General features: G+C 40.3%; 1 protein-coding gene across 1 annotated transcript; it reads right to left on the bottom strand.

Moving 5' to 3' along the window:
- Positions 1-1,298: 1,298 nt before the first annotated feature.
- Positions 1,299-10,998, bottom strand: LOC309396763 (uncharacterized protein). The gene is made up of 9 exons (XM_081962169.1): positions 10,936-10,998; positions 10,204-10,224; positions 9,689-9,754; positions 8,956-8,988; positions 7,608-7,673; positions 6,529-6,558; positions 4,081-4,239; positions 3,661-3,702; positions 1,299-1,468 (listed from the first exon to the last, which is right to left on the bottom strand). The coding sequence occupies exons 1-8, from the start codon at positions 10,987-10,989 to the stop codon at positions 3,670-3,672; spliced, it is 462 nt and encodes a 153-aa protein (XP_081818295.1). The 5' UTR covers positions 10,990-10,998; the 3' UTR covers positions 1,299-1,468; positions 3,661-3,669.
- Positions 10,999-15,568: the final 4,570 nt, after the last annotated feature.

Below are 15,568 nucleotides of genomic sequence, written 5' to 3'. Positions count from 1 at the left end.
CAGACTTTGGATGATCTGTTCTGACATCTGAAAGCAGGCCCAAGTCCAAAAATACTTTTGTGGAACTGGAAGTCTCTGGAGATATTTTGGCTCTCTGGTTATCTTGCTTCTAAATGCTCCCAGTTATCCTTTGGGTAGGGATTTTAAAAAATATGTGGGTGAAACATAACAGCAACAGGATCCAAATGTTTAAAGAACATTTAAACACAGGTAGTCCTTTGTTAATAGCCCTAATTGGGACTGGGAACTCCATTGCTAGTGGGGCTTTCCCAAAGCTAGAAACCTTCCTTCTTAACAACTCTCGGTCATTTTCTGAACCAAATGCCTTGAACAGTGATGGCGACCTGAAAAATGGCCTGAAAATGTCCCCCAAAACGGCCTGAAAACAGCCTGAAAAATGGCCTGTTTTGGGGGCAATTTTGGGGGTGTTTTCTGGCCCTCTGGCACCCACAAAGACCAGCTGGCCAGCACACATGTGTGCTCCTGATACCAGAAAAGCAGCTGGCGATGGTGCACGTGCCCACAGAGCGGACTCTCTGCATGCCACCTCTGGCACGCATGCCGTAGGTTTGCCATCATGGGCCTAGAAGAGCTGCTTTGAAAAGCTTTTCAAAGCCAAGATGTAGAGCAGATATTTGACATAAGTTTGTGTAGTTCCCTGGTCACAAGGTTGTAGAACTAGTCCTCATAAAGTAGTCCCCAAAATGTCTGTTGCCAGGCGAGACAGTTGTTAAGGGAGTTCTCCACCCATTTTACGACCTTCCTTGCCACACTTGTTAAGTGAATCACTGCAGTTGTAAAGTGAGTAACGTGGCTGTTAAATGAACTGGGCTTCCCCGTTGACTTGGCTTGTCAGAAAGCGTCAAAGGGAGGATCATCTGAGCCCGGGACACCGCAACTGTCCTTAGCATTTTTCACTTTCATTTTATCTGAAAGGTCATCTCGCCAAGTGTTCAGATTTTGAACCCTGACCATGGGGGGGAGGCTGCAATGACTGTGAAAAACATCCTTTTTTTCAATGCCACCGCAACTTCACTAAATGAACGGTTGTAAATTGAGGACTACCCAGGTCCTGCTGGAAGTGGCAACAGCATGGCGGTTGCACTCCAGTGAGAAGCAGCGAGAGCATCGTCTCACTGCCAGGCAAGGGGGCGCTGCAGTCTTCCTATGTCCCAGGGCTGATGCCTGGCTTACAAGACAGAGGAGGCTGGTGGCCGTGTGGACATCTGATGCGATCGAGGCTCGATCCTTTTTAGGACTCGAAATCATAAAAGGACAAGACTGGATGCTACGCATACTTTATTGGCATTGAAAGCTCCCTTAACCCAGAAGACAGAAATAAACAGACGCTACTCCCAAAGCTACCCCTGCTTTTTGGTAGATTTCATTAAGTGAGTGATCGCTTCTAATCAGGATGCCAGGAGGACATTGTCTAAGAGCTTGGTCTTCCTTCCGACATTGGCAGCACCTGGAAGAACAGAAAGATGAGATGACCAAGAGCGCAACCAACACAGTGGAAGCAAATTCGGCTCGCGATTCCAAAAAGCTGAAGGCCCTTTTTCCATGGGATCACAACCCCCCAGCTAAAGAGGTTCTCCTTGCATTTTTGAAACATTTTGGTGGCAGGAAAGCGTGGGAGACTCAGCCCAGGAGTGTCCCCTGCTACTGCAAAACCCCAGAATACCCATCCCAAAGGAATTGGGTATCGCTGGGCTTCAGGGGCGGCATTCACTTACCTTCCCTACCGGTTTGCAAATGTGAGCACGCGCATTTGCACATCCCCTTTGGGCAGAAGTGGGTGGATGCCAGTTTGGCCCAGATCAGGCGAAGCAATAGTAGTGGCAGCGGGAGGCTCCGCCCATCCACCCGGACGCTTCTGCACATGTGCAGAAGTGTCATGCATCCAACCTTAAATAGGTTGCCATAGAGCCGGGGCAGGTGGGTGAGGCCACCTGCAATTTCCACTACCGGTTTGGGGAAACTGGTCCGAACTGGCAGAATACCACCTGCTGGGCTTACCATTAAACCGTGAGTTTAATGTTCTTCTCCATTCATAAAGTTTCAGTGCTATGTGAGTGTTAAGTTTCAGCAGGGCTTTTGCAGGAGCGAACAACGGAGAAGGATGGTTTGTAGGTTTCTTCACATTTCTAATTTTTGCCTGGTTTTTTCTTTTTTTTGGGGGGGGGGAGTGCAGTATGCCAGTGATGAACCAAGATGGCTCATCCCTTGACTACCTGGTTGGTATTTTGGAGTCATCCCAGGTAAATGGGAGATAAAAGGGGGAGGGAATCATTATGCTCAATGCTTGGTAGAAATAGAAACTTATAAAAGAAGAACCCACTAACAGAAACTTGGTAAATTATTCCTCTAAAGCAGGTACCAACACTCTTAAGGGATCTGGTGGAAGAAACAATGACTTCAAAATGATATCTTTTGTGCGGGTTTTATGTTTTTTTTTTAAATTTGTAAATCGCTCAGAGTCACTTAAATATAGGTAGCCCTCGACTTGCAACCCCAAATTTCGGGGGGCTGAGTGAGACATTTGTTAAGTGAGTTTTGCCCCGTTTTACAACCTTCCTGTCTACAGTTGTTAAGTGAATCGCTGCGGTTGGTAAGTTTGCAACCCAGTCCTTAAGTGAAGCTGGCTTCCCTGTTGACTTAGCTTATCAAAAGGTTGCAAAAGCCGATCACGAGACAGTGGGCTACTGCAACTGTCGCAAATACGAGTCAGTTGCCAAGTGTTTGGATTTTGACCACAGGGCCATGGGGGTGCCACAACGGTGGCATGAAGAACGGTCATCATTCACTTTTTTTCAGTGCCATCGTAAATTTGAATTTGAACTAAACAAACTGTCATAAGTCGAGGACTACCTGTGGTGAGATGGCGGTGTATCAATTTGATAAATAAATAAGTAAATCAATCAATCAATAAGAATTCTTGCATGTCATTTCATTGCTTATGCAGTTCAAATTGCCGTTATTTGGATGATGATGTTACGCATATGATACAAGAAGAGGGGGGCAAATTATTCTTGAGAGCACCAGGGGGCAGGCCAAGAAACAATGGATGGAAACTAATCAAGGAGAGAAACAACCTGGAATTAAGGAGAAACTTCCTAACACTAAGGAAAATTAACCAGTGGAACAGCTTGCCTCCAGAATTTGTGAGTGCTTCATCACTGGAAGGTTTTATGAAGAGACTAGACAGCCACTTTTCTGGAATGGTATAGGGCCTCCTGCTTGAGGAGGGGGCTGGACAAGAAGACCTCTAAGGTACCTTCCAGATTCTATTCTATTCTATTCTGTTGTGTTCTGTTCCGTTCCGTTCCATTCCATTCCATTCCATTCCATTCTATTTTATTCTATTATCATGATTTATCACATTATTGTTTGTATGTACGCTGAGAACTTACACACTAGAGACAAATTCCTTGTGTCCAATTGCACTTTCCCAATAAAGCTGTTCTGTTCTATTCCATTCAGTTCCATTCCATTCCTAATTTACAGAGCGCCCCCCCCCCCCTCATGCCAGTCTGGCAGGCCTGCAAACCAGTATCCTGGAAATTGGAGACTGCAATTCAATCTTGACCTTCAGTAAGAAAAGACCGAAGTTCCTTGGACACGAATACTTGGAAACTGATATTGCATTAGAAAACTTACCAGTAGGGCTTACTGTTGGTCATCCTGTCCCCCTTGTTCATTCTAGAAAAAATACAGACAGTCCATCCTGTTATTTATCTATGATCAGAGAAACCTGACTTTCAATAACGGTGTAATATAGCGGTTCAGTCATCCTCGCTAGACAAGCTGAGAATTGTAACGCCCGCAAACCAGCAGAATGTTGAACTGGGGGAGGGTAATGCAATAAATTGCATCTGCAGCTTGCTGTCCAACTGGGTTTGCTCAGCATATTTAACCAGGTTAGTTAAAGACCTAATGGCTGCATTTACAGCATAAACTACATTTGGAAGTTTGTTTTCAACATTGTTTCTGGGTTGTTTATGGCATAGGAGAGGATCAAAGCTAGTAATGGGAATGATAGGTATATGGGTCACTTTGGGACTTGATCCCTTTTCTTACCTGATTTTGTCTTCCTTTCCCTTTCCCTTTTCCTTTTCCTTTTCCTTTTCCTTTCCCCTTTCCTTTTCCTTTTCCTTTCCCCTTTCCTTTTCCTTTTCCTTTTCCTCTTCCTCCTTCCTGATCGTTGCCATTCTCTCCACCTTGTTCCATTTGGTCAGGCTAAAAAACAAGCAGGCGAGAGAATCCATTTGCAATGAGATTTGAACTTGTCTGAAATGAAAAGGTAATAATCTTTTTCCTCGGGCAAAAAAGCCTTGCCTGGCCTTGCAAGCACGCACCAAGGATTGCATTCGAAAGACGACAAAGGCCAAGACAACAAAGCAGAACCATTTTGTTTACATTTGGAGGTGATTAAAAAATAAATAGAATCAATATCCTTGTCCTCTAATCAGGGGATTTGATCACTTTCCCCTCTATAGTGAAAAGGACCAAATAAAGCAAGTCACCTTGGAGAGCTCTGGGAACCATCCCCAAGATGCTATGTGGGTGGCGCTGGGATCCAACTATGCACTTCTCTTTTATAGTCTTGTGAACCTTCTACATCTTAAAATCCATGGATATTCTCAATCATCAAAGTCATGATTGAGCCAAAGGTGCTTTTTTAAAAGGCAGCTGGACTTTCTTGCGGTTTCCCCCTCCCCCTCCTTGAAAACATTTCGCCTCTCATCCAAGAACTGAAGAACCAGGAAAGTCCAGTTTCCTTTTGAAAAAGACGCTAAATGATACGATTTTTATATGGAATTGACAGAATTGTATAAGATATTAACAGGAACAGAAGAAAGGGCAATAAAAAACTGTATAGGTATTTACTGCGGGTTAAATTAGAAGAACAACAAGTCAAAGAAACAATGATAGCATGGGTGAAAAAAACTTTGGGCATACGATAGTTAAGTGACAGCAACTGTGGGATAGAAATTATAAACTAATAATGTCAACTGCGTACAAGGAGAATTTGTATAAAATGTTTTACAGATGGCATATGTCACGCGAACGATTGGCAAAAATGTTTAAAGACAAATCAACTAAATCTTGGAAATGTCACCAGACACCAGGATCGTATTATCATATTTGGTGGACATGCATAGAAGCAAAAAAATACTGTGCAAAAATCCAAATGTGGTTGAAAAAGATGACTCAGCAACATATTGATCTAAAACCTAAACTGTTCTTGTTTGGGTACCTCGTCAGAAAAATATAGTGAAGAAAATGTGTATTTGATTATTCATTTAATAACTGCAGCTAAGACTTGTCGTTGCACAAAATTGGAAGGGTGAAGAAATCCCCATGGATGAAAATGTGTTTAAAGAAATATTAGAATGTGCAGAAATGAATAGATTAATGCTTGCAATCAAAGGAAAGGAAGAATCTGATTATTATAATATATGAGAGCTATTCTATCAATGATTAGAGAATAAATATGTAAATAATGTATTATAAAGTGAAATAAATTAAGAAGAGAAATGTTATAACAAACAGGGGGGGAAAGTAAAGCACTTCTGGGATTTCTCCAACCTATCATTTTCCAGTTGTGATAAACTACAAGTCCCATCAACCTCCACAGTGAACTCATCTCATCAACACACAGGTAGATAAGAAGACTGGGAATGGCTGGTTTTCACTATCTAATAAGCCTCACCAGATGGAATTTTGGAAACTTGCATTCCTAGTACAGTTGGAAGGCATCAAGCAGGAGAAGGGTGGCTTAATGGGTAAAACATCAGAGTTGTGCCATCTTTCTCCTCCTTCCTAGTTGAAAAGCTTGCCTCATTTTACCAAATGACAGAGCTAAACATATGTAGAAAGTTAGCACCCACCCCTCTACTAGAAGAATGAAATATGTTTAGGAAATATTAAAAAGGCAGAATATTATACCTCCCTGGATGAGAAAAGGAGAAACATGCTCTTGGAAAGCAGCCCCCACCTTTGTTAATAGCCCCAGAAAGACTGGTACCAACCTATCTACAAGACAAAAGACTGGGCCATCCTATCTACAAAACAAAAGGCTTCCAGCTCCAAGGTGATGGGATTAAGACATGACTCTCCAGGACATGATAGGATAATCTAGCAGCAGAGCTCAGCAGATGGCACCTGGGGAGCTCAGCAGATGGCACCTGGAGACGTTACATCACCCAGCACAATTCAACCAGATTTATCTCAGACAAACTCCTAGGATTTGCACATGATCCCTACAGCAGCCAATAGGATATATGCCCTTGCCACAGGAACAGGAAGCTCTAGGGGAAGGCTGAAGAGAGGGTATAAATATATATATATATCTCCACTCCACTGAACCCGGAATCACATGTGCTTGGTGGTACTGCTTCACCATTAAACCATCCTTCCAAGCAGTCCCCATGTCTTTCTTCCCACTTGGAACTGAACCCAGATGGACATTTCTTTCAACACATGTTTATCATTTGCCAATGTAACATCCTCCAGCATACTTACAGCAGCTCTTTTCACCAGACGTGCATTATTCTAAATAAAAAATAATAAAAGAACAGTTAATAATTTCTGCTTTTCCCCTACTACAACAGAGAAGAGTTTTGCTGCTGGTTGCTGGGAGTTCATCAGTTTTTTAAAAGGCCTTCTGGGAAAATTGTCTTTCTTTACCCCTACTGTTTCGGTACAAAGGGAATTTATTTATTTTTCCAAGTTCCTTCAAAAAAAAAAAGAAGAGATTTCTGGAGAAATCCTCACGAATTGAGTGAGGTCTTGAATTTCCTGTAGATCAAAACTCTCCAAACTTGACAACTTGACAAATTTGTGGACTTTAACTCCCAGAATTCCTCAGCCAGCCATGCTAAAGAATTCTGGAAGTTAAAGTCCACAAGTCCTAAAGTGGCCAAGTTCGGAGAGTCCTGATTTAGATGAACGGTGATGAAGTAGTGGTTGTTAATCTTCTGCCTTTTATTATACAACCATCCTTGTGTGGGGCTTCCCTCAGAGGTGGGTTGCTCCCAGTTTTACTACTGGTTTGCTTCGCATGTGTGCACAGTTAAATGTAAATTGTTCTTCATGCATGCACAGAACAATTTATAGTGAACTGTACAAGCACATGCACTACTAAACAATATGTAGGCAACGACAGCGGCGACAGGGGAATTGGTTCAGGGGATGGCCAGCTTGGGTCGCTGCTGGTTCTGTGACTTAGGCCAAAATACTACTCTCGGTTTGGCCGAACCGGGCCAAACCTGGAGCAACCCACCTCTGGTTTCCTTGACTTCTCGTTATATTCCAGACTTTTAAAGTTGTTTTTCTAGACTAGGAAGGAAGGAGCAGCAGGAAGGCAATAAACGCTTTGACCAGTCATCCTGAGATTCCCATCATGCTTTGCAGGATGTTTCAACCTAGGCATTGAGGGAAGTGGGTGGGTTGCCTTACAGAACAGACCAAAGGGTAAATATTAGTCTTGTAGCATCCGTCTTCAAGTTGTGGACCCAGAAACCACCTTAGAGTAAAACTCTTTGGTTTGTACTCAATTGTAGAACTTAAAGAGATATTAGTATAACATTTTGGACACTTACCAGAAGGTTATTTTGTGCTGCAGCTGGCAAGGGTTTGACATGAGCGTCAGCAGCCCCCTGGAGTTCCTGTAGAAAAGGGGAAGGGGGGGGGAATCAACTACAAATGAGAAACTACAAGTCCCATCAGCCTCCACAGCACATCCAACAAATTTGGAGGATAATGACTTATCTTATTGGAATCATTATTATGATTCTTATTACTCTATTGCTTTGCATGTACATTGAAAGCTTCTGGAGTGGAGACAAATTCCATGTGTGTCAAATCACGCTTGACCAAATAAAGTATTATTCTATTCCATTCCATTCCATTCCATTCCATTCCATTCTATTCTATTCTTCTCTAATGACTTCAAATACAATTCAATACAATAAAATATAATAGCAGAGTTGGAAGGGACCTTGGAGGTCTTCTAGTCCAACCCCCTGCCTAGGTAGGAAACCCCATACCGGTTCTGACAAATGGCTATCCAACATCATCTTAAAGACTTCCAGTGTTGGGGCATTCACAACTTCTGGAGATAAGCTGTTCCACTGATTAATTGTTCTAACTGTCAGGAAGTTTCTCCTCAGTTCTAAGTTGCTTCTCTCCTTGATTAGTTTCCACCCATTGCTTCTTGTTCTACCCTCAGGTACCTTGGAGAATAGTTTGACTCCCTCTTCTTTGTGGCAACCCCTGAGATATTGGAACACTGCTATCATGTCTCTCCTAGTCCTTCTTTCTCTTAAGCTAAACATACCCAGTTCCTGCAACCATTCTTCATATGTTTTAGTCTCCATTCCCCTAATCATTTTTGTTGCTCTTCTCTGCACTCTTTCTAGAGTCTCCACATCTTTTCTACATCGTGGTGACCAGAACTGAATGCAGTATTCCAAATGTGGCCTTACCAAGGCATTATAAAGTGATATTAACACTTCACGTGATCTTGATTCTATCCCTCTGTTTATGTAGCCTAGAACTGTGTTGGCTTTTTTGGCAGCTGCTGCACAGGGCTGGCTCCTATTTAAATGGTTGTTCACTAGAACTCCAAGATCCCTTTCACAGTTACTACTATTGAGCAAGATACCCCCTATATTGTACCTGTGCATTTCATTTTTCTTGCCTAAATGAAGAACCTTACTCTATAATGTAGAACCTTACTCTATAAATAATCCATGCCAGGTTGTATTTTGGAGACTTGTATTCCCAACAGAGAATGAAATAGGAAAAGGGTGGCATAGTGGATAAGAACCTCAAAAGGCCTGCCACCATTCTCCTCCTTCCTGGCTAAGATGGTTGTCTCCCTTTACATAATGATAGAGCTGCCCTTGTATGTCATTTGCCAATGTAGCATCTTTCCAACATACTCACAGCTGCTTTTTCCTCTGCATGCTTCTTTTTTTCCTGGAGAACAAATAAGAAAAACAAAGATTAATGCATTCTGCTTTCCTCTACTAATCGTGGAAACACAGAACACTTTTGCTCTTGGTTGCTGGGAGTGAAATAGGTTTTGTAAATGCCCTGCAGGAAATCCTACTCTTCCCTCTATCAGTTTGAAAGAAAGATTGTTTCTTTTTCCAAATCCTTTCAAAGGAAAAGGGATCCCTGGAGAAATCTTCCTGAACTGAGTGAAGTCTTGAATTTACTTTAGAGCAGGGGTTGGCAACCCGCAGCTTTGGAGTTGCGCCTCCCTGTTGCCGGTCAGGTCCACAGCTGATAGGGCTTTCAGTTAGGACAGGTAGAGGAAAAAGGGACACAATGCTAGGGGACTCTATGGTAGGGGAACTGGCCTTCTGGTTGGCAGAGGAAAAAGGACACCATGCTAGGAGGAGACTCTATGATAGGGGAACCAGACTGATTTTAGAATACTATATAGAAATAGGCATAATAATATTTCTCCCTTTCTAATTTCTACCTCTATTCTAAATCTTAACAGCATAAATGTTATATTAGTAGGTATTCTATTTCTATCCATCATCTCTTGCCCGTTGTAGTATTTCAATTCTTGCTGATTTTTGGAATATGGCTGAATACCACCACTCTGTGTGTCCAATTATAGAACTTCCACTAAAGGGATGTTAGTATAATATTTTCTGACACTTACCTGAAGGTCCTGTGGCACTGGAACTTTCAATTGTTCTGCTTGACCTTTAGCCTGATCAACAACAGCCTGTCAAAATGGGCAAGAGTGAAAACCAAAATTGTGATGAGCAAGTGAAGAGCAATAATCGGCAATCTATCCCATTTGGCCAAAGATGAAGCACAGAAACACCCCTGAAAGGAGGGAAGCCATAGTGGATATGGGCAAGAGACAACCCTTTCTAACATTTAGTAAGTTCCTAGGAGAGCTCATTGAAGGAAGTGAAGTAATAGCAATTATGAGGATGACATCTAAATGAAAGAAAATAACATCAATGAAACATTTTATTTTTAAGTTCCACCTCATGGCCTGGATTTTCCCGTGAGTCCTGTAGGCAAAAAGCAGGAATTTATCTTTCAAACCTTGTCATAATTAATTAAAAAAAGGGACACTAGCAAAATCATGGTTCTGCAAATATAAATCTTAATCTTGTGGATGGCAGATATGGCATGGAAAAATTGGAAATGTGGAGTGCTTACCTTCCCTTTAGCCTGGACCACCTGAAAGAAAAAAGTTCATGATTATTAACAAAATAATGAAGAAGCGAAAGATAAATAGAAAGGGAAGGAGAAATGTAAAAAAAAAAAGGCTATGGTATTCCTTTTTATGTTTAAGCGTACACATTTATTTCCAGGGCTGAAAACAGATCTTAACCAACTAATCGTTGATTCATTAAATGAACATTCAAAATGATTGTAAGAAAAACAAAAAAAGTGTACCTTGAATAACTGTGCGGAGGTATTTTTGCAATTCAAATGTGAGCCCTTTTTTAATCTAAGAAATGCCCAAAGAGCTTTCCAAAACACCAGAAGAATAGACAAAGTTGCACTTTTTGAAGAATGTAAAATGTGAAATAGGGTTTCACTACCTGCTTTAATTTGTATAAAATTAAAATTGTACTTTGAAACATCTGCAGGGAATTAGAAAATGTTTTTTTTAAATTGAAGGCAATATTAATAGCTTCTCCTGGAAAGACTCTCCTGGAGGGTTCAGACACAAATCTGACATTTCTCCACCTCAACTCTTGCAGATAATTGCAGATATAAGCAATGTGCAAATATAGTGGTCAAACATGGCAATTACATTGGTTCTGAGGATCTCATCCAAAGAATAAGAGAAGGAAAGCAGAATAGCAGAAAAGAAGGAGAAATGATTTCAAGGTTACTTGTCTTGGTAATTAAGCCCAACACCCTTAATTGATCCCCTCTTACCAGAAGTTGTCCAAAGGCCACCACGAAAAAACAAGCAAGCAATGGACGGATCATCTTGCCTCTCTTCTACTCTTTGCTCTTCCAAATAGTGAAGTTCTCCTGATGGCACTGGTGTGTGAGTTATTTATACTTCACCTGGTATGCTTCAGTGAATCTAAACCAATGGCCCTATTGTCAAAGTAGGAAGTAGGGGTTGAATGAAAGACATTTTGATAAGTAAAGGTCATCAGATACGGTTGCCCTCACCGTCATGCCACTTCAGGTCACCACTAGATAAGGGAACCTTTCAACAATCAAGACAACTTCTAGACTTCCAAATTTTACACATTGATAATTATGTTGTAGCATGGAATCTGGAAGGTGAGAGAATGGCTAATAATGACGTACATATAGAGTAGAATAACAGAGTTGGAAGGGGCCTTGGAGGGCTTCTAGTCCAATCCCCTGCTTAGGCAGGAAACCCTACATCTAGACAAATGGTTATCCAACATCATCTTTTTTAAAAATAGTTTTTATTAAACATGTTTACATTTAAAAACAGAAAAAATCCCCACAACAACAAAAAAAAGAAAAAACAAGACAAACATAACAATATAAAGTAGTTATATAGCCTTCTGTATTGGCATTCATGTTTAGCCTTTGCAGTTCTCCATTCTACATTGCCTTCCTATCAATTTTGACTTCTCTAATAATATAATAACAGTAGTATTAATAGTTTTAATAATATTAATTGTTCATATCACCAGTATATTTACATTGTAGTCAATACTTTAAGTTTGATAGTAATTTGTAACTTTGGTTAATTTTTACTCAATACTAGTTTAGAAGAAAAAACCCACAAAGACTTCTATTTCCTGTTTTGGCTTCTGTTTTCTAGCTACTTATAAATTGTATTCCATATTTTATAGAAATCTGATTCTTCTTTTTCTTTTAATTCCATGGTCATTTTGTCCATCTCTGCACATTCGAGTACCTTTCTAATTATTGTTTCGTCTGCGGGTGTATTGATTTGTTTCCAGTTTTGTGCAAAAGAAATCCTAGCTGCAGTGAGTATGTGTAGTATTATGTATTGAAATTGTTTGTCCATTTTCGGGTGTAATATTCCTAATAAGAACGATTCTGGTTTCAATTCTATTTTTTGCACCGTAATTTCTTCCAACCATTTCTGAATTTTGCACCAATATTTCCTTGTGATGGGGCTAATCCACCACATATGGTAGAATGTTCCAGACTTGTGGCTACAGCTCCAACATTTGGGGGATAAATTTGGATACATTTTCGCCAATCTCGCTCAGGGCAAATGCCATTTATAAAATATTTTATAGAGGTTTTCTTTGTAGGCTACTGCCGTCGTAAATTTGTAATTTCTTTCCCATAGATGGTCTCATTTTTCTAACGCTATATTATGGCCAAAGTTTCTTCCCCAGCTAAATCATTGTCTCCTTTACTCTGTCTTCCTTTATTTTATATCTTAAAAGAAAATTATATAATTTGGTAATCACTTATCCTCCCATTCCTTATAATATTTTATCTAATTCCATGTGTTTCTCATGTATTCTGTATTGTTCCCGATCTTTCTAAAATCTTGCTTTAAACAAGATTTTAAGGCCACCATTCCATCTTTATTCCTTGTGTTTTCAGACACTGATTTTAGTTCTCCTTTTTCATCTAAGAGTTCTGCATAGCTTACCATTTTACTGAGATCTATGGTATTAGGATATGTCATTGCCTCCATCACATTATGGTTCATTTTTATTGCAATTGTATGCCACTCAGAGATTTTAAAGAGAAATGGAATAAAGCAATACAATACAATAAAATATAATAGGAGAGTTGGAAGGGACCTTGGAGGTCTTCTAGTCCAACCCCCTGCCTAGGCAGGAAACCCTGTACCATTTCAGACAAATAACTATCCAACATCTTCTTAAAGACTTCCAGTGTTGGGGCATTCACAACTTCTGGAGGCAAGTCATTCCACTGATTAATTGTTCTAACTGTCAGGAAATTTCTCCTCAGTTCTAGGTTGCTTCTCTCCTTGATTAGTTTCGACCCATTGGTGGAATAACCAGATTGGGATTTTCATAAAATGGTTCTTTTTTATTTTTTTCACAGACCTTAAAGAGGGCATCTCTTACTATGTGTCTCTGGAAGTATGAATGAGATGTATTCTTTCCCTCCCAGAGGAAGCCATGTCAACATAGTTGGAGGTTGTGGCCTTCTAGCAGAAGAATCCTTTTATCTTTTAGTTGAATCCAGTACTTGAGCCATGTCAGGGCTGCCTACATCTTCTTAAAAACCTCCAGTGTTGGGGCATTCACAACTTCTGGAGACAAGTTTTTCCACAGATTAATAGTTCTAACTCTTCTCCTCAATTCTTAAGTTGCTTTTCTCCTTGTTTAGTTTCCACCCAATGATTCTTGTTCTATCCTCAGGTGCTTTGGAGAATAGTTTGGCTGCCTCTTCTTTATGGCAAGCCCTGAGATATCAGAGCACTGCTATCATGTCTCCCCTAGTCCTTCTTTTAATCAAACTAGACATACCCAGTTCCTACAACCGTTCTTCATATGTTTTAGCCTCCATTCCCCTAATCATCTTTGTTCTTCTCTGCACTCTTTCTAGAGGCTCAGCATCTTTTTTAAATCACGGCGACCAAAACTGAGTGCAGTATTCCAAGTGTGGCCTTACCAAGGAATTATAAAGTGGTATTCACATGATCTTGATTCTATCCCTCTGTTTATGTAGGTGCTTTGGGCCATGATGAGTTTGGATCTGCTAATGTCAGAAAGAGATGGTATAGCAGGTTGAGTACTATAACTACATCTTGTCAGTTCCAAGTTAATAAATTTGAAAAAGGTGCCACAAGACCTGAAATATGTTCTTTTTCTTCCACTTAATCCATTTTTTGGCTACATCTATGTGCAGGTTTTGCTATTTTTTCATATTCTGGTTTGGTGTCCATTTGGCAACTGTATATGCTCTGTTGCCAAAGATATAGCAGCTATAAACACATCATGGGACTCTCATCCTTATCTTAAGGCCATTCATCCTAAGGTCACTCAACCTTATCTTGATGATGTTGTCATCCTTATATTGATGTTGTCAGTAGTAGATACTCTTTGGTGTTGGCTCTTAACATTTTATCAACCCAATTAAAGCCACCACACTGATTTCCATCAAAAGGACTTTTGCTACTCCTGGAAGTGTTTCAGAAGAGATTATCTTCTTGTTTGCAAAAGTGACCTAACCTCTGATAAATAACTATAAGAAGGGCCTCTGATGGAAAGAGCAACACCTTACATAAAACTATTTGGAAAAGATCAATGAATCAAAACAATGAGGGTTTTGACCCGAGAAACAAAGCACAAATAGGGAGCTGTGAAAGTTGTCACCTTTTGGAAGAAATATTCCTCAAGGGGAGGCCCTTGACCCCATAGGGAACAGCATGAAGGACAGTTAAGGAAATAGGGGTGTGATGATCCAGGCACCTGTCCATATTAGCAAATTAATAATCTGAGAATTAGCAATAGCAATAGCACTTAGTCTTATATACCACTTCACAGTGCCTTTATAGTCCTCTCTAAGCGGTTTACAGAGTCTGCATATTGCCCCCAATAATTTGGGTCCTCATTTTGCCCATCTTGGAAAGACAGAAGGCTGGTGGGATTTCAACTGCCAAATTGCAGGTAGAAGGCAGTTAGCAGAAGAAGTACTTAATTAGAATTAAGTAGAATTAATATTGCTTTTCATGTTTTATCCCTTTTCTTCCAATATAGCAAAAGAAAAAAATTGCACACATAAAATTTTCTAGCAAACTGGGCTTTGCTAGTGGTAACAAATGCGTGAAACTCAGGGTGCAGATTGCATTGTTGGAGTTATCCTAACTAGGTTTTCAGATGACCGAGATTTCATTATTACAAGAGGGAACAGACGTACTAAGATTGTGGAGAAGTACTTTATCAATAGGCATAGGTTGCATGTCCTTCTAGTTTGCCCATTGTCTACATTCTGAGACTTTTCTTCAGACCTTCCCTCATTTATATCCAGCTTCTCTGAGGAAGTCCGCTCCCCTTTATTCTTCATGATCCTGACTACCATTCCGTAATGAACGACGTATCTTGGGAAAGATCTTCAAGGGGCAAGGAAGCAATGGAGCATTATCATCCAGAATTTATATTTGTGTGTATCAATTTTCTATGGAAGGATGCTGATGACACCGTTCCTTTATGCTGCTATTTATTTCCCTGGTTTATATGGTGCAGAACTGTGAGGTCCCTTTCAACAATTGAACAGGATAATAGTGGTTTAAGTTGCTGGATGCTTTCATATGATAAAATAGCATTTGGAAGTCCCAGAAAATACTTAAAATGGACCAAGATGAAGCAGAATGAATAAGGTTACTCCATGTGATAAAGCCTGTACTAAAATAATGGTACTCAGAAACACCATAGATATGCTTATTAATAATTCCTTAATGGCCTAGTGGTTTCGATGCTGGGTTTCTCGATAGAAAGATTGGCAATCTGAAATCCAAGTACCTTGTTCTTACACCAAATCCTGGCAAACGAGCAGCTTGAAAGCATGCAAATGCAAGTAGATATCTTGATGATGTTGTCATCCTTATCTTGATGTTGTC

This window comes from Natrix helvetica (assembly GCF_964273705.1).
Source record: "Natrix helvetica genome assembly, chromosome: 9".
Classification (NCBI taxonomy): domain Eukaryota; kingdom Metazoa; phylum Chordata; class Lepidosauria; order Squamata; family Natricidae; genus Natrix; species Natrix helvetica.
This window is presented reverse-complemented; position numbering and strand designations above follow the sequence as displayed.